At 43.6% G+C, this 27,967-nt stretch overlaps 3 protein-coding genes, 1 long non-coding RNA gene and 1 pseudogene across 10 annotated transcripts in view; 3 read left to right on the forward strand and 2 right to left on the reverse strand.

Annotated features, from left to right (window-relative positions):
• Positions 1 to 44: 44 nt before the first annotated feature.
• LOC130515213 (uncharacterized) lies at positions 45 to 891 on the reverse strand. The gene is made up of 2 exons (XR_008947170.1): positions 616 to 891; positions 45 to 503 (listed from the first exon to the last, which is right to left on the reverse strand). It is a non-coding gene; the product is annotated as an uncharacterized LOC130515213 (long non-coding RNA).
• Positions 892 to 7,091: 6,200 nt separating this feature from the next.
• LOC130515212 (enkurin-like) lies at positions 7,092 to 10,151 on the forward strand. Its single transcript, XM_057015359.1, has one exon. It carries the CDS (start codon positions 9,169 to 9,171, stop codon positions 9,928 to 9,930), a length of 762 nt encoding a protein of 253 aa, XP_056871339.1. The 5' UTR covers positions 7,092 to 9,168; the 3' UTR covers positions 9,931 to 10,151.
• Positions 10,152 to 11,419: 1,268 nt separating this feature from the next.
• prl (prolactin) lies at positions 11,420 to 13,076 on the forward strand. The gene is made up of 5 exons (XM_057015357.1): positions 11,420 to 11,561; positions 11,725 to 11,840; positions 12,115 to 12,222; positions 12,336 to 12,518; positions 12,617 to 13,076. Exons 1-5 carry the CDS (start codon positions 11,519 to 11,521, stop codon positions 12,806 to 12,808), a joined length of 642 nt encoding a protein of 213 aa, XP_056871337.1. The 5' UTR covers positions 11,420 to 11,518; the 3' UTR covers positions 12,809 to 13,076.
• A 67-nt stretch (positions 13,077 to 13,143) lies between these two features.
• On the forward strand, positions 13,144 to 18,712 carry LOC130515211 (dual specificity protein phosphatase 3-like; annotated as a pseudogene).
• A 2,469-nt stretch (positions 18,713 to 21,181) lies between these two features.
• LOC130515208 (thyroid hormone receptor alpha) overlaps positions 21,182 to 27,967 on the reverse strand; it is a 55,007-nt gene continuing 48,221 nt past the window's right edge. For all 7 annotated transcript variants that reach the window (XM_057015353.1, XM_057015351.1, XM_057015350.1 and 4 more), the window contains one exon: positions 21,182 to 27,932. In XM_057015353.1, the coding sequence (XP_056871333.1) occupies positions 27,682 to 27,932 (251 nt within the window). In that variant the 3' untranslated portion in view covers positions 21,182 to 27,681. The remainder of the gene's footprint in view (positions 27,933 to 27,967) is intronic.

Below are 27,967 nucleotides of genomic sequence, written 5' to 3' on the forward strand. Positions count from 1 at the left end.
AACACTTTATGGTCTTGAAAAAACAGAACTAATGTTGAACATAATGAAATCAGCTTCCTTTATTATAATTCAGGGTGAATATGTGATTGAAAGACCAGATGGGACTGTACCCACAACATATGTGTTCAGGGAGTCAGTTACTTTTTCTTTCCTTTCCTGCCTGTGCATTTCCTTCTTCTTTTCAAAGCTTGTTGGCTGAACTTGGGCACAGCCATCGAGGTGGAGCAATGAGGCCCACCATCCTTCCCATCAGGCAGCTTCCTCTGAACAGTGGAATTCACAGCATTCATTTGTGTGTCCTTCCTTGGTGTCACCCTTGACTGAATTTTAGGCCGCTTGGAGTCGTGACAAGTTGGGTCATCATCTTTATAGTCATGCTTTCTTTTCTGCCCTGTTTTAGGGTGGCTTGCTTGGTTGTGCTGGGTGCTTTCACACTGCGACTGTAAAGACTGTCCATTTTCTTGCTGGCAGTAACCTCTGGCTCTTTACAGGTAGTCCCCACCCTTCAAGACAACAAATACTTGACTTAAAAAATTATCTGAGATCCTGCAATTTTTTCAAATGGATAAATCAAGGGTTTTAGGACTGAAACGAATGATCTTTGTGTAGACTTACTCAGTGTTTGTCAGAAAACCATGTTGCAACAGTTGAGCTGGGGTAATGCGCGTAGCAGGATCAAGGTCAAGCATTTTCTTTAACATGTCAACAAACAGACTGAGGTCTGGATTTTCGCAGCCTTTAGTGCGGAAGGCCTGGAACAATAAAAAGTGATTTAAAGTAGCTAATTACCCTGTAAATATATTCTTTACGCTATACAGAAAGTGTTGTTACATTGGTGTGAATAACAAATTAAAACTGGAGAAACTTACGCTTAAAAGGTCATCCAGAGAATCCAGAAGCTTATCACTGCTGTTCTGTTTGAGGTGTGTCTAAACAGATAACAGAAAATGAGTTAAGGATAACAAAATAAACATTCCTACCTATTCATTTGGGGAAAAAATGAGAGTCCGTACGAAATATCTTGGACAAACTACCACACATACCTTTAGTTTCCATGATCGATTCCATGGGCACAAGCTTTTCTTAAAGTATTGATTAGTTTTTATGCCTGCATCTAGCATTCGATTCGGAGGTTGACCTAATAGTTCCACAATGCTCCTCATCTGTGGGTAAAGAAAACACCACGTCACAATATTCACCAAAAAAAAGTTTACGTTACAGAAAAGTTCAAAGAAAAGAATGAAGTAAACTACAAATATACTTACCATGTCATACTCATTGTTGCCATCAAAGAGCCGATCCCCAAGGTGTAACTCTCCAACCACACAGCCCAGAGACCACATGTCGACAGCCTCTGTCAACGGAAGACCCAAAAGGACCTCTGGAGACCTATAAAAGGGTGTTACTTTGCTTTTTACACTTGGTTATTTATACTGTAGATTTCCATGATTTTAAACATTTGCAAAAATAATTACCTGTAAGAGAGGGCCTGTATAACTGAGCCCTGTGGTATACTGGATGCAACGTCTGCAAGACCAAAGTCGATAAGTTTGATTCTGAAGGGTTGCTTTTCATGGTCCACTAGCATAATATTGTCCAGCTTTATATCACAGTGTGTTAGTCCCACACTCCTCAGAGATTGAAGTGCAACTGCAAGCTTAAAGCGAATAAAACACTTTCACAATACTTTTTCAACATTAGACCAAGGGGCTATTGATGAAAAAGGAAGTGCAGCGAGACATACCTGTTGGACAATTAATCGGATTCCCTCTAGAGGCAGAGGACGAAAATCGTTCTCCACCATGTAGTCAAAGAGACTTTTGTCCAGGTACTCAAAGACGAAGCAGAAATATCCTCTGTCAAAAAAGGCTGCGTGAATCTGGACAACGTTGCATATTTCTGGATCCAGATTTTTAAGCTTTAGCAGGGCTTGTATCTAAGAGACAAATATCAAGGTTCACCTTAATTAAACCATATACAAGTGCAAATAGGAACAAAAGTTATTATTACTTACTTCATCCTCTACACAATCATAGTAATCTTCTTCTTTCTTTATGACTTTGACTGCCACAGTCTTGTTGTCTTTGAGTCTTATACATTTGACTACTTTGCCAAATGTACCCTCTCCCAGAATGGACAGCACCAGATAATTGGTTTGTCTGGAAAAGAGTATGCTTCCAATTTCCACTATGTTGTGCTCGTATGCGGATGGATATGGACACCAATGTTGGTAGCTGATATGTTAGAAGAGAGAAGAAAAAAGATTAGGAGAAGTCTCCTTTAAATCAAAATGGAGTACAAAAACTCTAGGGAAACACTGATCTCATGACAAGTTGGAGCCATTATTAATTATCAAGCAATTTATTAGGGTCGTCTTCAGTATCATTGATCACCTTAAGCTTCCCCTCACTGCACAGTGCCCCACTTACCAAAGGACTAAGCCACCCTCACAACTGTATCCAAAGATATACAATGCCTGATATTTCTCTCCTTACACCATTAAAATAACCCATCATTTCTCGTTTTGTTGCAGAAACTTTATGAGCCGCTTCACTCATAAAGCTGCAGTAGAACAATAATAAAATGGATATACAGGACTTCTGGTTGATTTGGGGACATGGGTTACGATTACATTTTTGTACATCTTGTCTGCCAATTTTGTCCACCTATATCTGCTGTCACCCTATTCTCAAAATAAAATTATTTCATGTTCATTTTTGTGTGCATGGGTAAGGGTGTATAATAAAAACATAACTTGTCCAATGCTCAGACTCTAAAAAATCATTCCAGAGAAAGTCAATCAGGTCCACCATTTTGTCAAAAACCTGCAATCTCTACAAGGCCAGAGATTTTATTTTTAGCTAATGTAAATTTCCTTGCCAAATAATTGAATCAATCAAAACTTACCCGTGTGCCATCTTTTGTGTAGTGCTGAGTAGTGTTTGTTATGACTCTACAAACGAGAATATTTCCAAGCAGAATGAAACAGCCAAAGTTATTCCTATCTTAAAACCTCCTTACAAACGTAATGTCAAATTGTTTCGCTACTACCCCAGTCCTCAAAAATACTGCATAAAAATGACCTATGTTAGACTCTATCCTAAGACCCACGCTCTTGTTTTGATATGCAATTTTTATTTCTCTTTGCTATTTGGACTTATTGGAACCCAATAAGTATAAGAACTAAGCATCATCTTTTTACATGATGGGTGACTAAAATGGGTCTGGGTCTGAATTAACATAAAGCACAATAAAATCAATAATACAGTTTTTGTGTAATAGAATGAAAAACTCTTTATTTACATAGTTTTGAACGTGTTTTGAACAAGTTATACTGTAATTACAATAATAACACATAGTAATAACACATACAAACATAGTTTTGAACATTTTTTGACCAGGGTAGACTATAATGACAATAATAACACATTATTAATAACACATATTTACATAGTTTTGAACATTTTTTCAACAAATTATACTGTAATTACAATAATAACACATTAGTAATAACACATACAAACATAGTTTTGAACATTTTTTGAACAGGGTAGACTATAATGACAATAATAACACATTAACACATACAAACATAGCTACTTATGAAATTCTAAAAAGCAGTTGCGCTCGGTTTGTACACACAAGAACACCTTGCAGGTCACGCAACGCACTCGGGTTCTCCCTGTGCAGCCTGCTGCTCTGCACCGTGCGGCATTCTTCATATTTACCATCTCTGGGAGATGTGCATTAGCCCTCCTGCGGACAGACACATGGGGCACTGCCATCACTGGGCGCTTTTTACTTTCTGAAGAGTCATCATCTCCCTCTGACAGCTCTGGAGAGTCTGCATCCTCTTCTTGGCTATGATGCTGGGCCAAGAAGGTCCTGGCCACGTCCATGCGAAACTCCAGGAACTGCATGATGCTCTTCCTTGGTGCCCCACACGTTGCCAGATCTTTTCGATACAGTAGCCAGCTGTTGGCTAAAGCCAGATCTGTAAAGTGCATGAGCATCCTAATTGTCCACTTCTTGGTACGGCTGCTCATGCGAAAATAACTGATCATTCTGTCGATCAGGTCAACTCCACCCATTTTGATGTTGTACTCCCGAACAATGCATGGTCGGGAGACAGACACATATTTTTTTTGTTTCTTATCCCAGCGCTGGCAGGTATCTTCAGGCTGTGTCCCATGAACAGCTGAGATCATTAGAACTGGTTTGTTGTCGAACCACTTCACGACACACAACTGTCCATCTTCGCTAGAAACTTCTTTTGAAGTTCCTCTTCCGGAAGTTTGCATAGTTTTGTCTGTGGGTAACTTCTGCACCGCTGCAGTGACTCGGTTCTTCATTACTGTACCAGTGATGTACAGCTCCTTCTTCAGCATTTGCTCCGCACCTTGGATGCTTGTGAAGAGCCGGTCACAGTACACTTTTGTGCCACGATGCAGGGTTTTACACAGACACGCCATAATCAAACTTCCCAAACCCAGACCCTCTGGTTCTTCGACCTGTTCGCGCAATGCAGCTGAACCTTGATAGAGATCAAAGTCATCTGTTGTGGCACAAACAAAGTTCTTAATGCCAACAGGGTTCGGCTTCATGGGCAAATACTGCCTACATGGACAGGCTCCTGTGAAAGGAATCATTTGCTCATCTATGGATACAGATTCAGGCCGAGCCTGAGACCTGCAGCCTTGCAAAATCCTATCTACGAAAGGTCGCACCTTCCAAAATTTGTCCCGCTTCCTGAGGTCTTCTGGCACATCGTCGTCAATTAGGACTTTTAAGGATTGCCTCAGCCTGAAGAATCTGTCCCGAGTGAATCTTTCCGTTATAGGAGTGACACTGATGGATCTGGACCAGTACATCCTTATTTTGGGGTATGGGAGACAGGACATTAGGATACAGGCACCAAAAAAATGGTAGACCTCATCTATTGATGTTCTGAGTAGGTCCCCACTCCTACTCAGTGACACAGCGTTGGTGCAATCAGCTATGTTTTTTATCAAATTGTGATCTATGTACTGTTCCACATAGTTCAGTGGGGTCCAGCTATTCCGATCATGCTCTCAGCCTCATGCCGAGTTCGGCAACTACTCCTGGGAGTGTTGGATCTGGCCGCGCCAGAGCCTGAACCTGAAAATTGGCATTTTGCTAGACACATTGAATGGTGCTGTACCTTTATGTACTCTTCTAAAACATTTACTTAGCCCTACAGCCCAAAAATAAACAAATATCCACTAAGTCTTGGCTAACCATTATCTTCGCCACGGAGACGTTTACGTCCCCTGCTCTGTTCAGTGGGATGTGGGATGGGGTACTCATCACCACTGCTCTCATCTTCAGTGCTGCTTTGCTCCTGAGGTTGGGGTTGATAACTGGCATCCAGGATGTCATCATCATTGTCAGATAAATCTAATTCTGACGTGTCCCCATCCATTGCACTGAGCAATTCAAGTGCTCTTTGAAGAGAAAATCGCTCTGGAAATAAAATTGTTGGTTTGTGAGGAGATAGAGATTTGAAGAGTGAGAGTATTTTGGCAAGTGTCATGGCAAGTACCACCAATAAGCAACGTTCTAGAGTTTGTGAGGACAAATAACTGTTCTGCTTCTGTGAAAAATCATTCCAAATCAAACATAAGACAAATGACAAACCATTATCTTTATCTTTAGAGTAAGGGGGGAGTATCTGCATATTTTATTTTAATGGAAATATAATCATTATTTGGTATGAATGAACAAAACACCTGGATGACCACACAATGAACTTTTATTAGCGTCATGGGATTGAAACAGTGCCGGTGCTTCAGTCGTGCTCTTCGGAGTTTTCTATGGCTTCGGTTGTCCACCAGATGTCCCCATCACTGAAGTCTCGAAGCTTTGAATCTTTTTCGACACAATTGTTAGGAAAGTGGTGAAGCCTGAGTGCTTCGTGACACTACTCAGCACTACACAAAAGATGGCACACGGGTAAGTTTTGAATGATTCAATTATATGGCAAGGAAATTTACATTAGCTAAAAATAAAATCTCTGGCCTTGTAGAGATTGCAGGTTATTGACAAAATGGTGGACCTGATTGACTTTCTCTGGAATGATTTTTTAGAGTCTGAGCATTGGACAAGTTATGTTTTTATTATACACCCTTACCCATGCACACACAAAATGAACATGAAATAATTTTATTTTGAGAATAGGGTGACAGCAGATATAGGTGGACAAAATTGGCAGACAAGATGTACAAAAATGTAATCGTAACCCATGTCCCCAAATCAACCAGAAGTCCTGTATATCCATTTTATTATTGTTCTACTGCAGCTTTATGAGTGAAGCGGCTCATAAAGTTTCTGCAACAAAACGAGATGTGATGGGTTATTTTAATGGTGTAAGGAGAGAAATATGCTGTGAATTCCACTGTTCAGAGGAAGCTGCCTGATGGGAAGGATGGTGGGCCTCATTGCTCCACCTCGATGGCTGTGCCCAAGTTCAGCCAACAAGCGTTGAAAAGAAGAAGGAAATGCACAGGCAGGAAAGGAAAGAAAAAGTAACTGACTCCCTGAACACATATGTTGTGGGTACAGTCCCATCTGGTCTTTCAATCACATATTCACTGTGAATTATAATAAAGGAAGCTGATTTCATTGTGTTAAACATTAGTTTTGTTTTTTCAAGACCATAAAGTGTTTACAGAAAATGAAACAACAAATTGGTGCATTCAAATTAATATAATTATTATTTGGGAACCTATTCCCTCGTTTTGTGGTGCCTGAGGAAAAGTTGACTGATTTTCACTTTGTCCTATTTACTCTGCCTATTGTTGCACACAAAATTGGAGTAACAATATTTAATATGTTTATTTCAAATATTTTATTCTCAGAAGATAAAAACATTTCAAAACTAACATAATTTAATAGGCCAAAGTGTTTTTGCCCAACTTTCTGGGCAATGGTGATATATGGCTGATGTATAAGTAGTTTGTATACAGTTGCCAAAACAGACAGCAAACAGCTAATAACAACAAATAAGCAACAGTGGCATTAACTGACGTTAATGTAACACCTTGATGAACGGAAGATGGCTGATGGGAAATCTTGTGGTAAATCTCAGCAGCTTCACATGGAGAGTACTGTGTCTCTGAGATGGCTGATGCAGCTAATTTAACATGTTTATAAGGCCATCAAAAGGGCTAAAAAACACCAAGGCCAACCTTCAAACATCCAAAAAAGACAAGCAAACATTCCATTATCCTGAACTAGGAAAACCCTTTAATAGAGGCACGTGAATGACTGTTTCAGGGTATTGCAAGTGTGAAGTCAATGAGTAGTGTCGGTCCCTTAGTTTGTTATCACACCATCACTACTGTAGATCCTTTACTTTGAGTATAATTCAAGGGCTCTTCTGGGTGAGATCATTTGTGAGTGAGGACGTTGTTCATTTAGGCTCTAAACAATGATATGCCCGTACCTCTGCAGTTGTAAAAGTAAGTCTTTATTTCATTTAGCTGCCTACAATGCTGTGCCTAAAGCTTGCAGGTTACATGTATGTGAAGTGTGTGTATTATATATTGAGTTTGACTGTGGTTACGGTGTGAAGTGAATGCACTTTTGAAAGAAAGAAATTGTCTTTTTAGCTGCTCTGTGACATCACTCTGTCACCTGTTGAGGCTTTAAGGTCCTTTTAATTGTTCTTTGGTAAGACACAGTCTTTACAAATGTTCAGATATTTTGAGTTTTGTAGACTGAAAAAGGCAAATAAATCCAAATTTGCTAGTATGTATGACGAAAAGATGTAGATTTGAAAGAGTGAACACAGATTTTTGAACGCTACTCTGGCTGTGTTTAACAGGTTAGGTTAGTTTTTTTGTGTGAATACTTGATGATCCAGTCCAAAGATGGCGAGCCATCCCCCGGCATTGAGTGTGATGACAATCGTTCTGAGAAGAAATTGAAACTCTAGACAGGCTGGTTTTTGCTGATCCTTTTAAGTGGTTGGACAGAACAGCACTTCATTACTCCTCTGCACATTCTGTAAGAGGAGGCCCATTGGCTTCACACACTTTAAAAGATGTAGACAGAAAGAGAAACTGAGCCAGATCCACCTGGTAAACGTTTTGTTCATTTAATGCATTTGGGCTGTTATTTTTGTAATGATATTCATCCAGGTTGAACTAAGGTTCTTTGAGTTTCAGACCATTTTCAATAAAAATTTATGAAACCAAAATGTTGCATTTTAATCCACTTTGCTGTTCTGGTAGAACCTTAGCAGTTGACCCAGGATTTACTTATAATCTCTATACCAACCATGAAAAGGGGTGTTAAATTATAATTGTGTGGATTTATTTATGTTATTTTTTAAATTTGTATTTATAGCAGTTAATGATAAAATCACTGATGATTTCATCGTTGTTTCACTCAAATGTTGCGTTCCTGGTTTATCCAATGTGTCTGAACTTTAACAAAAGAAATAATATTGTCTAACATTGGTATCAGCACAATTTTATTTTGTCACAAATTGTTGGCATCTTCCATTGATCTGCTAGCTGCCTCCCCCTCTATACACTGAAAAAAGACCCGTCTCTGGAGACAATATGGGGATCGTAAACGTAAAAAAAAAACACGAGGGGCACTAAAACATAACAAATCACATTTGAGCCATCACCGACAAGATAGTTCATGGGGGTTGGGGTTGGTGCAGCTGCAGATACAAATATAAATTTACTCACCGAACAGTTGGTTGTTAGCTCAGCCATTGCATCAGTGTTAGCATAGCACAGATCCACCTTTGACTGCACAAAAAAGGGCACCTAAAATAATCGACTCTTATTCTCAAATCCATTTAATGCATCAAACATCTTTTAAATCAAGATATTCACACACAAAATGATCCAGTAGCTGCACCAAAAATTCTCTGGTCAGCAGCATCACTGTTATCTGGACTATAATCTTTCAAAATTTGTTTGCATTTTTAGGTTTCATGAAATGAAGCCTACAGTGACAGCCATATATGTATTATATAGGACCAGAGGATCAAAGCTAGTAGAAGATTAAAGATTAAATGAGTCCAACAAAGCCAGTTTAAGGTTATGATCTGGGTATTTATAAATGATTATTAAACTATGTTACTGTTAAATGTGATATTTTCTTTTACAAATCTGTCATATTTGAGCAATGGATAATATATCAGTACTTGCAAAGCCATATGCAAAAGTGCATACCTGCACTCCAAGGTATGTTTCCAAGTTCAGACTGACTGTGCTTCTTGAGGCAAAGGCAAACAAGCAGGCAAAGAAGACAATGGGACCTCCAAATGAAGAGTTGCCAGATCCACGTAACTATCTAAAAAAACATGCGGCAGAGCACAGAACTCTACAAAAGTTAGACGTCGAGCGTCACTCCCCCCATGATAATAAGCCCCCAATTCCACCCATGATAGCCCAGCTACCTTTAAAATCACCGTCTGACTTTGTAAAGGAAGCTGTACATAAGGAATATAAAACAACACAGCCGACACCTAAGTGTGCAGTCAACCGAAATGGAGACAAGGTTGTTGTGGAGAATTTTGGACGCCCCATACATGTGAAGCGAAAGGACTATGGGCTTATGCCTCTCTACCTGCAGAAACACAATGAAAAAGAAAAGAAAGATAAAGAAGCTGCAATAAGGGCTGAGAGAGAGCTAAAGGAAAACATTGTGAGGGGAAAATTGGAGGAGCAGCAAGCTACTTTGGAATGCCTGAAGAAATTGTGGAGCAAGCTGAACGAGGAGTACTGTCACCTCCCACTGATCATAGAAACTCGACGTTTGATAAATAACAAAAAATATCTGGAAGAACGGCTAGCCTGGGTGGAAAAAAGCATCCAATACATGGAGAAATGCAGGGCCAGACACCCATTTCATGCATTCAAAGAGCCACACAGCTCAAACTGCTGATGTGCTACACACATAGCACACACAGGCCAAGTGATCTACACATGGAATGGAGCCGTAACAAAATAGACAGGAAGCTCTCTGAACATCTTCATGCTTAAAGCAACAAGTCAGAGTGATTTCTGCATGTTTTGTTCTGTCTCGGTTTTTGTCTGGTTGTAGAAAATGTAGATGCTTTTTTCCCTACTGATCCAAATACATTAAATGCTAAATTTGAAGTGTCATTTATGTCAGAAAATGGCTCATTAGCTTTCAAAGTAATAATCTTGTCTTAATCTTGTCTGTCACTGCTACCAGTTATATTAACGTGGTGCGTAGTCATAACCAGCCGAGCAGGAAATCTCAGGATTGGGTGGATTTTTGTTGAATCATGCAAATCATATCAGATGATTCTGCTGTTTTTCGTCCCTTTTAACTTGAATATTTGGTTTCTGCAGACGCTTATCTTTCTGTATCTTATGAATGAACCATGGAAGTGTCCAGTTTATTCTCCAACTCTTCCCAAAGTTGCTGGATGGGGTTGAGGCCCAGTCTTTGAGGGGCTATTCATATCCTCAATGTTCCCCTAGATTCCCGTCTGTCACAAGTAGTTCCGGCAAAACTTAGAAGGTTTTCCGTTAATAGCCAAAAAACCAACTAAAATTTCTTAGCCTTTAATATTAAATTATTTTGGCTGATACATTAGAAAGAAAGAATGGAGAGAGATTCTAACAAAGATTCAACACGAACTAAATATAACAGTGTGCATGCTTGCAATGAAGGAAATTGCATCTTATATCAAACATTGGAAAAATCTTTATATTCATCCGTGTGGGTGAAGAAACTTTCTCCTGTTCTATTTTCTCCCATCGTTAGCTCACATGTACAGTAAGTATACATCTTTCTGGGCTTCTATCGCTGAGGAAGCCTTTTTACAAACTGGGATACATCGATAAATAACGAAACACTTTTAATATTGGTCCATTTTATAATGTTTGTGGTCACAGTAACTTTGCATATGCTTGTACATTTTTCAGGTAAAATATACACTATAAAAAAAAAACAGATAAGAAACTGGATCAACAGTTTGGGCTTTTACTAGGTTCACCACAGATGGTTCCCATAGCAAAAATGCACATCCAGCAATGTCTACAATTCTCCGGTATACAAGTTTTCCCTCTATAAATGATTAAAATGAGAATCCTGACAAGACATGAGATCAAGTCTTAATCACGGCCAGTAAATCAACCATGGAAGAGCAACATCATGAATTCAGACATGTGTGTCTGCACTATTGGGAAACATTGACTGGACAGCAATGCTTTTATTCACCAGTCTAATTAAGATCTGGGTGCACATTTTTCCATTTCACACAGACACACACACAGACACACATGCACACACACCCTTTTAAACCTTCCTCATCCATTCAAATCTCTATGTTTCTCATTATGAACTAGTTTAAGCAGGTTTGATGTGAGCACACTCTGATTACATGTTGCATAACCAAAGTAGTGAAGGCGAGACATCTATAAGATGGAGGCACTATGGAGGAAGTCAGAAATCAAGGTAAGGAAGGCCCAGTTGACACTGTGGTACCAGCAGAATTGAGATGGCTCACAGAAAACCCGGTGACATCCTCCTCCTCGTGACAGGTGAGATAATAATGCTGAATGCCTTAGATTGTAATTTACGTATTGTTTGTTTTTACATGTGTTTTTTACACTTCAAAATGTTAAATCCCGGGGGGGAAGGGGGCGTTTAAAGGAGCATGTAAGCTCACACCATTTCCGAGCGTCATCTTTTCATCTCCCCCAGTGTTGTGCATGGTGGCGACAGCGCGAGGAACCGTCTCTACTAGCGACCTACTGGATCGAGTGTCTGAGCACTCAGACATGATTCACTCACTCAGCACGATACTCTCCCAAGATCTGGTCAGTACCTCTGTGCTCCAACGGCCAACCTAGTGAAGGTTATTGTGTTGGTGAGAGGCCCCATAAAGACAGCAGTACAAATCTGTGCCACATTTTGAAGAGTTATTGAAATACTCTTAAAACTATTAGCAAAATGTGTCCTTTTTGTATTTATGCCACACGGCATGTAAAGTATTAACAATCAACTCTCCTCCAAAGCCAGTCAAAAATTCACAATTTAGCGTTTGTCCCAAAAGGTTTATGTCATATATATGATAACCTTCTGTTTCCCCAGGATTCTCAGCTACCTCCAGTGGGCCGGATGCTCCTCCCCCGCCCCTCCATGTGCCACACCTCCTCGCTGCAGACTCCTATGGACAAGGAGCAAGCGCTCCAAATATCGGTGAGGGGCTTTACCTCCTTTTACTCCCCCACTCACTAAAATCTAGAACTGATTAAGAGTATCTGTGGCATATTCATCAGACCATTTTGTTCTGTGCCTGATTGGTTCCTTAGAAGTCGGACCTGTTGTCGCTGGCTCGCTCTCTGCTCCATGCCTGGGCCGACCCTCTGCTGTTCCTGTCCACCTCCGCCATGACCCTGCCTCAGCTGGCTCAGAGCAGCGTGTCTAACAAAATCCAGGAGCTGAAGCAGCATTCCCAGACCCTGGGAGATGGTCTGAACATCCTTTCTGACAGGGTGGGTTCTGAAAGCAACCCTCTGAATATGCATCTGTGTAGCATGTTCAATGAAACAAGGTTTTAAACCTACTTTTAACCCTTTCCCCTCCCTTCCAGATGGGGCAGGCAGCTCAGGCCATCTCCTCTCTGCCCTACAGTGGAGGCAATGACTTGGGCCAAGACAAAATCTCCAAACTCATCAACTTGCATTTCCTTTTGTCCTGCTTCCGTCGGGACTCCCATAAAATTGACAGCTTCCTCAAAGTCCTACGTTGCCGGATGGCAAACATGGTACCAGAGATGTGCTGAAGAGGAAGTAGCAGGCTTTGCTCTGCATTTAGCCTGTGTCTAAGCACAACCATGCTAGTCGCTAAAAGTTTGATCTTTCTTAAGTTTGAGGAGAGGAGCTCATCAGAAGGTCGTTGCTCAGCCTACAGTATTCGCTCAGAGTGACTCAAACAGAAAAATGATGATGTCTAATGAGAAACTGCCGTATTTGCACTTTAAGTATGCTTGCGTGAAAGAAAACTTGCTTCTTTACGTGTATGTGAATTAAAATCTTTTCTGGCAAAGCTTATTGGTTAGATTTTTCTTCTGTGTCTAGTGTCAGATGTTTTAACAGAACCACTGATGGTCTGTGTTTATTTAGTTCTGTACATGAAGGACACTGCACCTTAGAACGACCTTGTTTGTGGCTGCATGGTTCCTTAAGAAGACATGGAATGTTTTAATAGGGTGCCAAAAATATCTCACATCTAAATGGTCCAAACATCAACTCCAACCAGGAGCTTATGAGCTTCTAAGTGGCACAAATAGAACAAGACCTCCCTCCTGTTTGCTCATGCTTACTTGCTATTGCCTCCTCCTAAATGTCTCGGTTTTGAATGTCGGGGTGCTGAAGGATTTTGTTTTTTGATAATTGTCATATTCATCTGAAGTCATCCCAAAGGGTAGCAGACAGGGTGGGGCAGATGTGCTCTCTAAACCAAGAGGTGGGGATATAAAGACGGTGAGCATCTGCTTAATTTGTAAATCCATTTTCGACACAGGATGGCTCAACCAAACTTAGTTGATTTGATACTAATTGGCCATTTCTATTTACTGTGATATTCTACTATTATTGCATTTGTTGTCGTTAGTTTTACAGTATCCTGAAGCCCTCCCCTCTCTTGTAAACCGACACCTCCGTCGCTTCTCCGTCTGCGCCCGTCTGACAGATCCGGATCCTCCAGCATGAAGAACAAACAGGAGGACCAGCGGGTCCAAACAGCTCAGCCAGCCGACATGTCGAGCTTCGAGGTGACCGTCCAGCAGCTCAACGACCTGCTGACGGACGAGAGCGGCTTCTACAGCTGGCCGACCAAACACTTCCACGAGGTTTATCCGCGGATCTACGTCGGCAACGCGTGAGTCAGTGTTGTTGATGTGGATCTGAGGGATCTGATCAGGTTTTCTTCACAGTTAGAACTGTCCTCCTCCAAATGAGGTCAGCCAGTCCGAGCAAAAGATCCTTCCAGAATTAGCGCCTTTCTATGAATAGAAACATATTTAGGAAGCAGTAGAGCATGTGTATTTTAATCATAGGCGTTTTAATTATAAGAACTCATAAAATTAGTTTATTATGTTGCGGCGTATTGGATGTTTTTTAAACCTCTCGTTGCAAATAGTAGTTAAAAATAACCCCCATACAGCAGTAAACACTAATAGTGAATGAATTGAATGAATGAATATTGAAAAAATGCGGTTTTTGTTGCTTTAAATGCACTTATGAGAGCATAACTACTCTTGTGAGTGTAATAAAATGGCAATAAAAGTTTAGCACATGTTTTTGAAACCATGCACTGACATTGCTATGAGGAAAAAGCAAATATTTGTTGTGATTGGTTTCATTATGTGAGCCATTGTTACCGACTGTTTTTAACTACTTTCATATCAGCTGAGTCTCAATCCTCACATTTAATTAGGCTGAGTGGAAATAATAAGGTTATAGGATTGAATTCATTCCCTCAGTGAGTAGCCCAGAGTGACCAATCTGAAAAACTGGCTCTTGAGGAGTCATTTTGTGGGGAAAAATGTTTTTTCCATGCACAGGAGTCAGGTCCAGACATCATATCTATCATTTATTCATTCTGTATTTCAGGCTCTGGGAGCAGATGTGTTGCTGAAACTTTAAAGCTGTCTTGCTCCAGCCGTGACTCATAGCTGTGTATTTCTGGGTTCCCAACCCCGGTGCGCTCTCTCTCCTGCCTTCACTCCTGAGAATGTCGCGTTGGACTGAGCAGACGCGTCAGGTTCGAGCAGATTTCTTAACAAACACAGACGGAAGCACAGCCTGAGCCCCTCAGCTCCGGTTCCATCGTCTCCTCTCAAAGTGTGCTGCTGTTGTTGAAGAGTGACATTGTCTCAGTCTGCTCTATTTTTAGCTGCCTGTGGGAGGTGATATGTGGCACGCTAGTCTCGAAGCAGCAGATATGCTGCCGCCAAATCCAAATTCAATTACAACAAGCACAGCAGCAAAAGGCATCGGAGATGTGACACTGCGCTGCAAGATGTGTCAGTACAGTTAAAAGTTAAAAGAAGCGTTGTTTCACTCGTGCATTCAGACAAGACTGCATTAAGATAGAACGATTTGTTCAGTTTAAATATAGAGCCGTGCAATAATGGCTCTAAATCAATCAATCAATCTTTATTTATATAGCTTCTGTTACAATCAAAATTGTTTCTAGGCACTTTCCAGAATCCCAGGGCCTGACCCCAGACAAGCAACAGTGGCAAGGAAAAACTCCCCTTTAACAGGAAGAACCCTTGAGCAGGACCAGGCTCATGTAGGGGGACCCTCCTGCTGATGGGGGGCTGGTAAGAGAGAGAGGAGAAGGGGGGAGGAGAATTGGGGAGGACAGGTAGAGGAGAGAGTAGGCAGAGATCAGGGAAATACGTTATTGTACCCTATAAGAGTAGAGTGGGTCAGCAGGGTCGGAGGTTGGCAGACCAGCGTACAGCTATAAAGGCGGCTAGACCTGTTGATGAATACGGGGGGGCTATAGCAGCATAACTAAGATGTTAACCTAATAATTAGACGATTCCCTAAGTATGATAATTATTTCTAGGATAATAACTGGAACTACAAAATTACGGACAATAAGCTTTTTCACAGAGGAAGGTTTTAAGTCTGATCTTAAAAGTAGAGATGGAGTCAGCCTCCTGTACCTGGACAGGGAGCTGGTTCCACAGCAGGTGGAACTGATTTGTGTAAAGTATGAAAGAAGAAGAGGAGACTCCTCCACTGTGAGCAGTAGCTCAAAAGTGTATATTGGATGACCTTCTGCTCCACCTCCGCTCTGAAGACTCCTACCTGCGGTATTCACACTGTCACTGTCGTATATTGAGCGCTTGAGCTCGGCATCATGGGAGAAGGTGGAAAAATGGACGAATGTGTTGGAGGTGTTGAAAGTAATTATAAGTAAAACAAATAAATCCACGGGCTTCTGAAGAGCATCATTAAACAAACGAAAGACAAACGAGAAAATGTGGAAAGTGAAATTTGGAAATGATCACTTGTGTAATAATAATAATAATATCCAAGGAAGAAGACCCCCGTTGGGTTTTCTTCTTCCTTGTTCTTCATCCTTCCTTCCTTCCTTGTCGTTATTTAAGCAATCAGAAAGCATTTTGAATAATGATTGCCTTTTACCGTCTTTTGCCATCACAGCACCCTCTGTGTGATTTCATCTGCATTTTGATTAGCACGTTCTCCTTTAGCTCCCGTCTCGCTTGATTACATAAAGAAGCCAACAGGGGTTTTCATGGCGTTTCACATTGATGCATGTGGGTGTGTGCGGCAAACAGAGGTCCGCTCTTGAACTTTGGTGATCAGTGAAAGGTGAGCACAACAGTGCTGCATGGGACTGAGGGCAAGACTGTCCCCAAATCCTTCATAATCCTTCACTGTTAGATTTTAAAAGGGTTTATTTTAACTCGGGGGGCCCATTGACACATGCACTGTAACTGTGACTTGATGGTAATTCTGGAACTGTGAGGTCCTACCTGCAAGAGGAATGTTGAAGGAACCTGCACCACAGTGTGGCTGGGTGGAAAATATGGATATTTACCAGGGGTTGTCCAAAGGAACAGTTTGCTTATGCAACTAATGCATTTATAAATGCAGGTAAAGGAATGATGCTTCTGATAATGTTTCTCCCAGCCTGCGCTTTTTACCTTCATCTGGTGTCATTTTCTTCTTCTTCTTTATAGTTAATTCCATGAGTTCGGTATTAATGTCCTGGTGGAGGCTTTCAAACGCTTCTCTTTATCACCACCAGGCGGCATCATTTCATAGAAAGCACATCTAAGTCATGCATTAATTACTAGCCCCCCCCTCTCCAGTAAAGGAAATATAGAACGATGCACGTTTATGGAATAGTCTCGAGTTTGTTGCCGGCTCATTCAAATTTAGGAATGAAGGAATTTCTTTATTAGACAAAACATGTATTTCATGTCACTCTCATGTAGGTTTGTGGCGATGAATGTGATGCGTCTGAAGCGGCAGGGGGTCACCCACGTCCTGAACGCCGCCGAGGGTAACTCATTCATGCACGTCAACACCGGCGCCGGGTTCTACGCGCCGGCACGGGCATCGTTTACCACGGAATACCGGCCAGCGACACGGACCACTTTGACATCAGCGTTTACTTCGCGGAGGCGGCAGACTTCATCGAGAAGGCCCTCATGTACAAAGCTGGAAAAGGTCCCTGACTTCTTCTGTGAAATGCTACCTGCTATTGTTGTATTGATTCATTCAGGACTGTTAGAACCTCCAGAAACCTGACTCAGATTTCATGAATCCTTTTTCCTTCAGGTAAGGTTTATGTTCACTGCAGGGAAGGCTACAGCCGCTCCCCTACGCTGGTCGTAGCCTATTTGATGCTCTGCCAGAACATGGATGTGCACACTGCCCTGGCCACGGTTCGACAGAAAAGAGAGGTCGGGCCCAACGACGGCTTCCTGAGGCAGCTGTGTCGACTGAACCAGAGGCTGAGCGCTGAGGGGAAGTTCTGGAACAAGTGAAGGAGTCTGGGAGCGACAGAGGACCGCCTGACCGTCCTGCTCACACTGTTGCGCAACATTAAAAAGATCTGGGAGATGTTCTCGATGTGGGGAATGTAAAGAAGAGCAGTAGTAATCAAGTTAGACACACACGGTCGCACAATGAGTGCTTCAGTCTTACACTGGTGAAATGTGCTGATTGTAATGTGGAACGTTCCAGTTCCAGTGCACCAAGGTCACTGTGTTCTTGTACTCTGAGTGTTCTCTCAAACGTCGCTGTGGAGCCACCTAACCAGTGCATTATGGTGTTTTCCTGCTGCTTCCTCTCACACACATCAGCATAAATACAGTGAATGTCGTTGTACTCTCACAAATTGCTCCAAATCCCTCTGAAATGATCACAACTGTAAAAATCACTGGCTTCTCCACAGGCCACAGAATGACTTTTTTTCCAATTAGAAATTCTGATTCCCAGAATTGATATATTGGTTTTGCCTCTGGAACATGTGGGAAATGCAAGAAGGCCGACATTAAAGATCTGTGGAACAGCCGGAGTAACGCTGCCAACTGGCTTGGCTGCAATACAATCGCTGTGAGGTGTATTTCTCTTTGTCCCTAATGGATGTCCTCCATCCAAGGTCTTTGCTTTTAATGTTTCTTGCGAGCTCTGAGGCCAGCAAGTAGCTGAGCTTGATTGAGAAATGCAACGTTTTCTCTCTCAGTTCATCAGGCTGCATGTCGGGTTATGCTGACATGTTAATAAATGTGCAAACTCATTTTTAGGTGCTGGTTGTGTTTCAGTCCAGCTTTCTGTGCAGCTATAAGCACAGCTGAAACATTCTTGATACAAGTTCTGTCAGGCAGGGAGGGAATCATCACATCAGTTGGCAAAGCATTGAATGTAATGCAAACAGCTGCCAAAATGGGTGTGTATTTACTTTAATTGTCAATGTGGCAGTTGATATTTTACTTCTAAATGTCTGTTTGTCAACGCACTTGAAGTTTTCTTCTCTAAGGCAGCAGAAGCAGTGAAAGTATTGCTGTGTGTAGCTTTGAAAACCTTTTGTAATCTTTAGCTCATTACTGCTGATGCCATGTGCCCCTCCACTAAAGTCACATGCAGCTGCTTCAGACATGCATTCACAAATAAATAAATCACGTCTGCATTTAGTGGAAGTAGTCCTCTTCCTTTATCCATAAGAACGAGGGCTGAATTCTGCCGCTCATCTGCTGTATCAAATGATTTTTATTTTTAATTTTTAAAGTTTTGTTAAGGACGTGCTAGAGCAGAACGTCCCTTTGAAGCAGATTTTTTTAAATGACCGTCCCTCACACCTACATGAAGACACCAGGTACCTCATTGTACCCCTCAACCATTGGTAAAACCATCAATAACAGCTCAATTTATTACATATTTATGTCTCGGGTTTTCTACTGAGGTGTCGCAGCCTCACTGTTGCCGTTGAAGGACTCATGAGATTACTTTAATAAAATGTAAAAAAAAAAAAGCCCAAAATGATCAAATATTAAACAATGACAACTGTAACTGGTTGTGAAATAAGTGCTGTTGGATAAAGTCAAACTTAAATATATATATAAATAAAGTCCGATCCAAAGTATTATTCAATAACAAGAACTGAACACACTATTTTTACCTTTAATACACACGTCGGCCACTGGGGGGCGGAGTCGGACCAACGTCTGGCTTTAAACGGCTCCTCAAAGTTCACTCGTCACTTTCACCTCGATTAGAGGCCAATTTAATATAAACTGAACACGTTTCATTCATGCAGATGCAAATAGAAAATCCATCTGCTTGGCAAGTTCATATGGGGAAAAGAATGGACCATATATCTACTTTTTCCTTCTCCTTTTTGAACGTGTCGATCAACTTGCGAATGCGCAGCTGTTTGTCCATCAAAATTTATTGATTTATGATTCTATTTCTTGATTTCCGCTGTCTTTATTTCCATCATCATGTTCAAAATAAAACGCTGTCAACTCCAATCCTGAAAACAAACCAAACTCACAGCCCCCCTTAAACCCTTTTCATCCCCACAAAGGCTTTTTAATAAGAACCTCCTCTTGTCCCATAAAATGTGAGCGAGTGTGTGTGTGTGTGTGCGTGTGCGCATGGGATTTCTGTCCCGCCTGACGTTTTCGCTGTTTCATGTCTTTTTCTGTGTGCTATTGCCTCAAATTTTCTCCATGTTTCTCTGTCCATGTTGTCCCCGTCTCTCCCTCCCCCTGTCCCCACCCCCCCTGTCTGGCACATGGAGTTGAAGCAGGGACATGTCTTTTAGGATGGTAACCCAGTTACATAACAACAGTCTGCATGAATGAATGCATGTCTGGGGCAGTCATGTGTTTTCAAGTCCACGGGTGTATTAAAGAACATCACTGCTTTATTTAAAGAAACGGTTCTGTCCAAGCAAAAGTGGCGCGGCGTGCTGCTTTAGGGACCACAGGGCAAAAAAATGTCCTCGCAATAACTCGGAAGTTGATCCTTTACACCTGGATTAGAATGAGTACATTAGAATGCTCACAGCTGACCCTGCACAGGGCTCTGCTTCCTGGATGCGAATGACATCATTGACACAAGATGGCGGCGATCTTTAATTACAGGTGGTTGACAGGTTACCTGGAAAAAGGCGAGGCCACGGCCAGAACTTCCCCATGGACGGGAAGCCTGGAGCACACGTCGACTGTTCCAATCTGACGGCACGTGCACACACGTGCGCACATTCGTGGACTTCTGTGATCGCGAGCCGCAACGTCCTCGCTTCCCTTAAAGGTCCTCACTTTGCTAGAATTTTGATACTCAATATGTAGCAAGAACACACACGTGCACGCACACATGCACCAGCTGTGGCGCTCTGGTGGATTATTTCTTTGTTGGGGGGGGTGAACTTTAACTTTGGATTGGCGAAGAGCAGAGCTGCTCCACATTACATCACCACATTACACGGGCTGACTGTTCATGGGTCTGATGCTTCAAAATTATTTAGCAGTCTGTTTCCAAAGATAGCAGATACCACCCCCCAATCTACCCCCACCCCCCACCCCCACCCCATTTTGGGAGGGAGCGGCATCATAACTCATCCATAAATCATTGCATCCGATATTTCATTGTGGTCATGTGGTCGTCTGTGGGTCATGTGGTCGTCTGTTGGGGGGGGGTCGACTAGATGCATGGACAGAAATGTTTTGTGACTTTCTTTTTGCCTAATTGGAAAAATGACGCAGCCTGCTTGGATGCCGTTATTCGGATAACATTCCCAGACTGGCAGAGGGGTGACGCACATCAAAACTAACGTCGATGCTGGCGTCTCACGCGTGGTGAAAGGCCTCCGGTGTGCAGGGAATCATGGGAATTTGGAACCCCTGGAGAGCGACTGTGGCCAGATTATCTCCGTTCCCCCGATTCTAATGCTGGAATAATGAAGCTCACGCAGTTTAAACGTGAAGCAGCAAAAAGAAGGGTTCCTGGAAGGCTCGACCAGGACTATTGGTTAATTAGGATTCATTAATTAGGATGCAGGTGACCATGCGCTTCCCTTCTCTGCTTCCTCATTGTTATCTCATAAAACCAGAGGCTGGATTTGCTTTAACTGGATCAATAACCAAAGCTGATAGATGTCAGTGACATAACCCCGGCTGAGGCCGGTATTTAACGTATTTATTTATTGCATAAAAATCTCACAGAGCCCCCCCCCACACATAAAAAGCAGAGAGAACAGACAGTTAAAATGAACAGACAGTTAAAATCGATTTCACACGGACACAAACAGCCACGGAGAATCGCCGCCCTCCCATCGTGTCACAAATGACTTTGTCACAAAGATTAAAAAACAAACTGACAAAAAGACAAAATAAAAAATAAAAAAACCCTAAATCAAAACGGACAGAACGGCCGTGCTCGCCGCAGACCCACGACCAGCAGTGCAGGAAGGCGCACTGTCGGACTCCCACATCTCATTCGGCTTCATCTACATTCTGTGCCAGAACCTGCGGCCGCCTGGCTGCCAAACGCCCCGGAGCCACGGAGGGGGTGTCCGGGAGCAGCGGCGCCCCCTGCTGCTTCAAATCCCCGTCAGGACCTTCCCGTCCCCGTGGGAGCTGGGATCGGATCCCATTCAAGGCACAGCGAGAGCACAGGCCGCCATTGGAGGTCCACCAACACAGCTGCGTATTCCAGGAGACCGGAGCGGACGGGGGCGCTCTGGTTTAAGACTTTTCCGTATTCCGCCACCTTCGCACCGATGACACGGCCGCCCTCTCTTGGTTGGACCACAGAGGACAAACATCTACCAAAGCGTGACATGCTAGGCATTGCTCACGAACACCACGAGTCATTGAGAAAGAAAGAGTGCCACGACACCGTCACTATGATGCTTTTGTACAGCGTTTCTCCTCAAAAAAGGGCTTTAGTTTTTAATCCGGTCCAATAAAAAGAAACAAAACCAAATGTTCTCAGCTCCCAATTCGCTTTTGATAAATTCCTTTATCCTACACGGCCTCTATTATTATTATTATTATTATTATTATTATTATTATTATTTATGGTTCCTCTGGCACGCCACCCTTTTCAAATTCTTGGTGAGTCTGTAGTAAATCAATCCAAACTCTTTATTAGCACTAGTTTGAATGTAAACAGAAATAAGAGCTCCGTTTTTTTAGGGAATCCTTTTTATGGACTCGAGCGTGCTTCCAGCTTAGCAAACGATATGGCGCAACGCAGAATTCAGGTTCACTCACTCTCAGCTCAACTTACCTTTGCCCAAATTGTGCCTGGTTTATACAGATAAGCCTCAAATAAACTGGCTGAGATGGTACATATTGCATATGTACGGGGCGCAATATTAAATATGTACTATATTCTATAGGTCTAATTAGATCTCTTTCATGGCTTTTGACAAAATGTCCCACATTTCCAAGAAAATGTGCATGTGCAAAAGAGCAAGGAGCTATATTATGATTCCCATATATGATTTTACACTTATAGATGCTCACAGCATTACCATAATGGACGATATGAATGCACGTTTAATTAAGCCCATTCTTAGTACAGCTACGGCTAATTGTATTAGCTGTTAACTCCAAAAGCTAGGGTGAATTTTTACAAACCGCTATTAGCTGTAGCTTGCTAGTCTGACTGAATACAAGCTAGCAGGAAACAGGGCTGAAAGTGACGTAGTTTCTGTACTCAAATGGCTGCAATTATCTGCATTTGTTGTGCTAGTTTTCTGCAGATGTTTTGTCATTTTAAAGTTCTTAACCCAACAAAGAGCCAATTTTGTTGTAACAACACGATTTGTGAAGTATTGATTGTTTTAGCGACCGTAACAACACAGGTCAGAAGATGTGCATGAAGAGTGATAACAGTTACTTTGATTCCCAAAATCGTGTGAAACGAAACAAAAGACAGGAAATTTCAAGAGGTTTCACAAAAAGATGATTGAACCTGACCCCATTTGGAGTCACGGCCATTTTCCAAAGAGTACCGCTAATGAATTTGGACAGTTCATTGAGTTTTAACGAGGGAGATGGACAACTGACAAAGACTCTGGAGGAGGAAAGAATATCACAATGAATGTAAAAACAGAGCGTTTACAGCCTGATACAAACCACTGGGAACATGCGAAAAATGTAAAATAAAAGTAGACTAATCTAATCAGCTGAAACGGAGACAAACTGATAATAACATGAGAAGATGCCCTTCGCTTGCATCCTTTCCTCCTCATCGGGTCATTGCCAGAAAGACAGAGTCATTTGGTGACTGAATATTTCTGCACCCTAAGACGCAACGACCAATAAAAGCAAAGTGCACCAACACTTTTGGGCCCCTAAAAAATGGGAGGGGCGCTGCAAAAAACAGCAAACGACACATATTTTTGTGAAACTTCTGAAAGTCCGCAATTGGATCACAACTTGATGACTCCAGCGAGGAGCCAAAGCCTTGATCAGGGGATAATATCGGCAACACTGGTTAGTACAGATGAACCATCGCTCCCACTCCACCCATGCTAATGGGTTTCCTCTAAAGGGTTTTTGATTGCAAACTGTAACAGATTTTTAAAGGGGCCATTCAAAGATTTCGTCCAGCTGAACCTCGAATCTCGGGTGACGTCTCAGAACGAGCCACTGCTACACCGACGATGGTTTCAAAGTGCAAGACACGGCCACTGGCTCACAGTAAAGCATCAACACAGATAAACATTCACTTACCAAAATGCAAAAGAAAGGAAAGCTAGGAGAATATTCTGAACAAACAGCCTTTTGCTCCTTCCAAAATAAAGTTGCTTTGCCTCCCGCTCACCTCTAGCTTAGCTATTGACATGCTAGTAAATTGTCACACGTACTATTGTCAATTGACAACGTGCACTTGCTGCACAACGAATGTGACGTCAACAAAGTCCAGTGATGAAGGTGAGTGCGGGACTTCACCCGGTGGCTTAAACTGTACGGTTTCAGGATATATTACATTCCACGTGCGGACGGAGTCCCGTGGCTCGTCTGTTTCCACCAAACTGCTAGCGGGGGGCTGTGGAGGAGAGACCGGCGTAGACGGAACCTTCCGCGTGTGCTATGGGCGCACCATAAATATGGCGGTCTGTAAGCGAGTGGTGCTCAGAGCCGTCCTTCCAGGTTCACATTATCATCAGCTGTAAACAAATACAAAACTCTGACGCAGCAGGCGGCGCCGGCCAGGAGGACCGTCCCATCGGGCTGAAGGCCTCCCCTCCCCACAGACTTTGTTTGGACGAGCAAGTTCTGAGGAGCCCCGATCATCAGGGCCTCAAGAGCAGGAGGTGTGAAGGGGCTCCAGACGTCGCCGGTGTGGAGGAGCCTCTCTGGTGAGGAGACCTGACAGGATAAAGTTCTTCACTCCTGCTGATGTGGAGAAGTCGGAAAAGTGCCTGTTTCAGGATTGTGGGGGATGGGTGGATGGATGCGATGCGAGGGATGGGGGGGTGCTACGATTGATGGGCGGGGCCCTGCTAATTTCCAGTGGAACAAATTATTGCCTCCTGAGAATAATGGTGTGATTCTGGGGTGACTTGGGGGAGGTCACGCCACCATGGCAACCGAGGTGGACCTGACTCCGGTCTGCTGTGAGAAGGAAACCCTGGCAGAGAGGTCCGTTTTTGGTGCGGAGGGATTTGATCTGTCTCTGCTAAATGCTGGTGCAGCGGATCATGGCTGAAGGCAGTGTGCTCTGTGCTGCTGGTGTGTGTTCTTGTGTTTCATAAGAGGACGAGCGGAGAAGGTCTCCAATGATCATTTGGCTGAAAGAGAGAGAGAGAGAGAGAGAGAGAGAGAGAGAGAGAGAGAGAGAGAGAGAGAGAGAGACCCTATAGCTCTGAGGACCAGACCTGAACTCCTGCAGGGGCAGAAAGGAGGGGAAGGAACAGCTGTGCCAGCTGTGAAAGGCATCAGAATCAACTACACGATGCTTTGAAGTTTTGGGCTCTGCTACGTGACCGGTCCCGAGCCGGCAGCCATACATTCAGCCACTGACGGCGAATGCCACTTAAAAGCCTCAGAGCGTGCTTCTATAGATCTATTCTTCCGTGTCGTGTGTGTTTGAGCATCTGTGGATGCTGGAGAGTCGACGTCTGCCTGTGGCGTGACCGGGTTTCAATCACTGTGAGCTCAGAACCACCAGCTCAGACACGCGTGGAACTCCACTCCTTGGTCATCCTATTGCTGTGCATCTGTGCGTATAGACTCTATATATTATTCTATTTATATCCCTGTATAACTTTACCCTGCAACATAGATTAGGTAACACTGAGAGTGTCCCCGCAGTGCTCGGGGACAGTAAAGGTGTGTGTGTGTGTGGGGGGGGGGGGGGCGAGGGGGGCTGAGAGATACAGACATCGTGGCTTTAGTGCAACAGAAAAAGACCTGATATTGGAAAGGATGGCGAGTTGGGATCTGGACCAGGGAGCTCGTTTCAGTAGTTTTCATTTAGAGCGAACAGACACTCAGAGAGTGGGCGAGGGAAAGTTCTGGAAGTGTTCTGGTGGTCCTCGGGTGCTGCGTGGCGGCCTGCTAGCTCCCCACATCGCCACTTCCTTTCCCCGCGGCTGTAAAGACGCCATTTCCTCTGTCCGAACCTGCTGATTCTTCTGTTGCTTACAAGTGTTCTGTTCGCCACCCACATGATTTTGTTGGCCTGACCCGACCGGGCCAAAATGGCTTCCCCCGGTGTCCCGGCTGCGAGCCGTCGTTCCCCACAATGACAGTTCATCCCTGCCGGCGGGCTCGTGGCGGCTTCCAAAAAGAACGGCAGGATGCATATAAGTGTTGGTCCAGTCTGATGGGATAAACGTGGGGGGGGGGGGCAATAAAAAGACAAAAAAAAACCCAAACAAACCCCAAAACAAAACAAATAGACACCAGAATCACTTCACAGTCCAGTAGGTTTAAATATTGATTCTTTGCCCGTTTGTGCCAGTAAACCATTTGTGTGTTTCCTGTGTGGCAGCTGTGTGGCAGCTGTGTGGCAGCTGCTCGGAGATGAGAGGTGAGGTAGAATCTGTCGGTTTCAGGCTGAGCGTGAGGTCCCGGTGACGGGGAAGGGGGGGGGGCAGATCCGCCATCACCGGGTGTCAGCGCTGAAAGCATCACAGCGGCGAGGAGAACCTGCAGGAGCGACTGTGAGACGAGATCAGGGCGTGTAGTGGCGAGTGAGGTAACAGTGACAAACCATCGTGTCAGACATCAGTGGATCTATGAGGTAATGACCAACGGAGGTACGTGTCAGCTATGTTTCCTAATGACTTTGGAATCTACGTGATTATAGTCCAGTCAGAACTAGAACAGCAGGGAACCCCCCGCCTACATCGCACTATAAACAGTGACAATGAAATGTGGTCACGCTGAAGTAGGACAAGATTTCTACGATAACTCCTTAACGTAATCAGATTGTTGGGGATTGTGTACATTAACCAAACCCAAAAAAAGGTTTAAGTTGCTTGGTAATTCTTATGTAGCGACAACATTTCGAAGCAATTAAGACGACGTTTGGCTGTCGATCGGCGAAATAGTCTCTTCCCTACACGACAGCACCCTAGCACCAGTAAATGACCGACCGGGTTTGTCCACTAAACGGCTAGCACACGCGGCTAAAGCTACAACTGAAGCAACCAAGCTAGCAAACCTTCCCTCCAGACCGCCGCGCTGCCAAACAGATCAGATGGAATCAGATGGAATCAGATGGAATCAGGTGGATTCAGGTGGATTCAGGTGTGACCTGCTGCCGGCCGACCTCGTTAAGCGCCCCAGCGTCCTCTTGATCTCCCCGATCCAGCCGTTAAAACGTATCTCTATCGATGTGCATCTCTGCGACCTTTGGGTCGTGCACACACCGAAGCCTAAACGGAGCCCCCCCCCCCGCCCCCCGACAGAGGTTGGTAACACATGGTGCACAGGTCAAGGGCCTCGTTATGGGACAATGAGATGATGGATTAATGAGCCTCCGTGCAAACAATAAAAAATGAAAGTACATTTAACCAGCTATGAGGTAACGCGGGGGTGTCAGCAAGTGTGTCTCTGTGTGTAGGTCGAGACCAAGAGGTCAGTGTGTGAGGGAGGTAGGTCAACGAACAGGAACTCGGGGGGGCGGGGGGGTGAGGAGCTGTAGAAGGGTGCGGGGGGCAGTTGGGAGTTGGGTCCAGTTGATTTAAAAGACACTTTTTTAAGCGGAGATGTTACTGTTGGGGGTGGGTGGGGGCAGAGAAATGACCGTGCCCCCCCCCCACCCCCCTGTTGACATGAGCATGGATGTTTTGTCCGTACTGGTGCGTAAAGGGGAGCTACGTTTGCATATTGATCGACTGTATGGTCGCGGCGGTGTGTGTGGAATCTGTGACTCTTTACAACGGAAGCAGAAATCCAGAAGTTTTCCTAAGTTTCCCGTAAGGTTGAGGTGCGACTGCTGGTGGTGGGGGTTGTGGGGGTGTAAAAAAAACAAACACCAACTGAAAGAAGAAGTTCCCAGGGCACGTTCCCAATATAGACGCTAACGCTATTGTCCTTTTCTCATTCCCCTTCTCACTTACTCTACTGCCTTTCTCTTTAGTGTTCAGGCTTCTCTCAGGAAGGGGGGGGGGGGTCACTCAGGAAATCAATCACACTTCTTGGTCCTCAAAGACCTCCAGGAAGAGAGGCGGAAACAGTTCGTTGGGACATTCCACCTTCATATGGAGGAAGCGGCTAGCGTGGCAGGCTCCGATCATGCGGAGGTCCGTCACCTTCATCAGCAGCTTGGGCCAGAAGTGGGGAATCTGGTGTTTGCGGTAGTTGATGTAGTGCTCGAACGCCAACAGGTAGGCCTCTTGGCACTGTTCGATCTTCTCCACGCTGGTCAGGCCTGAGCGGTCTGAGCAGACAAAGGCGAGAGAGAAAAAAACGGCA

Source organism: Takifugu flavidus, chromosome 18 (genome assembly GCF_003711565.1).
Source record: "Takifugu flavidus isolate HTHZ2018 chromosome 18, ASM371156v2, whole genome shotgun sequence".
In the NCBI taxonomy this organism is placed as follows: domain Eukaryota; kingdom Metazoa; phylum Chordata; class Actinopteri; order Tetraodontiformes; family Tetraodontidae; genus Takifugu; species Takifugu flavidus.

Excerpts from the sequence above, each read along its gene's own strand:
- LOC130515212 (XM_057015359.1), top strand. The coding sequence starts at position 9,169 with ATGGATAATATATCAGTACTTGCAAAGCCATATGCAAAAGTGCATACC.
- prl (XM_057015357.1), top strand. The coding sequence starts at position 11,519 with ATGGCTCACAGAAAACCCGGTGACATCCTCCTCCTCGTGACAG. Across the intron at positions 11,562-11,724 it reads CATCCTCCTCCTCGTGACAG|TGTTGTGCATGGTGGCGACA; the intron begins GTGAGATAATAA and ends CATCTCCCCCAG. Across the intron at positions 11,841-12,114 it reads CGATACTCTCCCAAGATCTG|GATTCTCAGCTACCTCCAGT; the intron begins GTCAGTACCTCT and ends CTGTTTCCCCAG.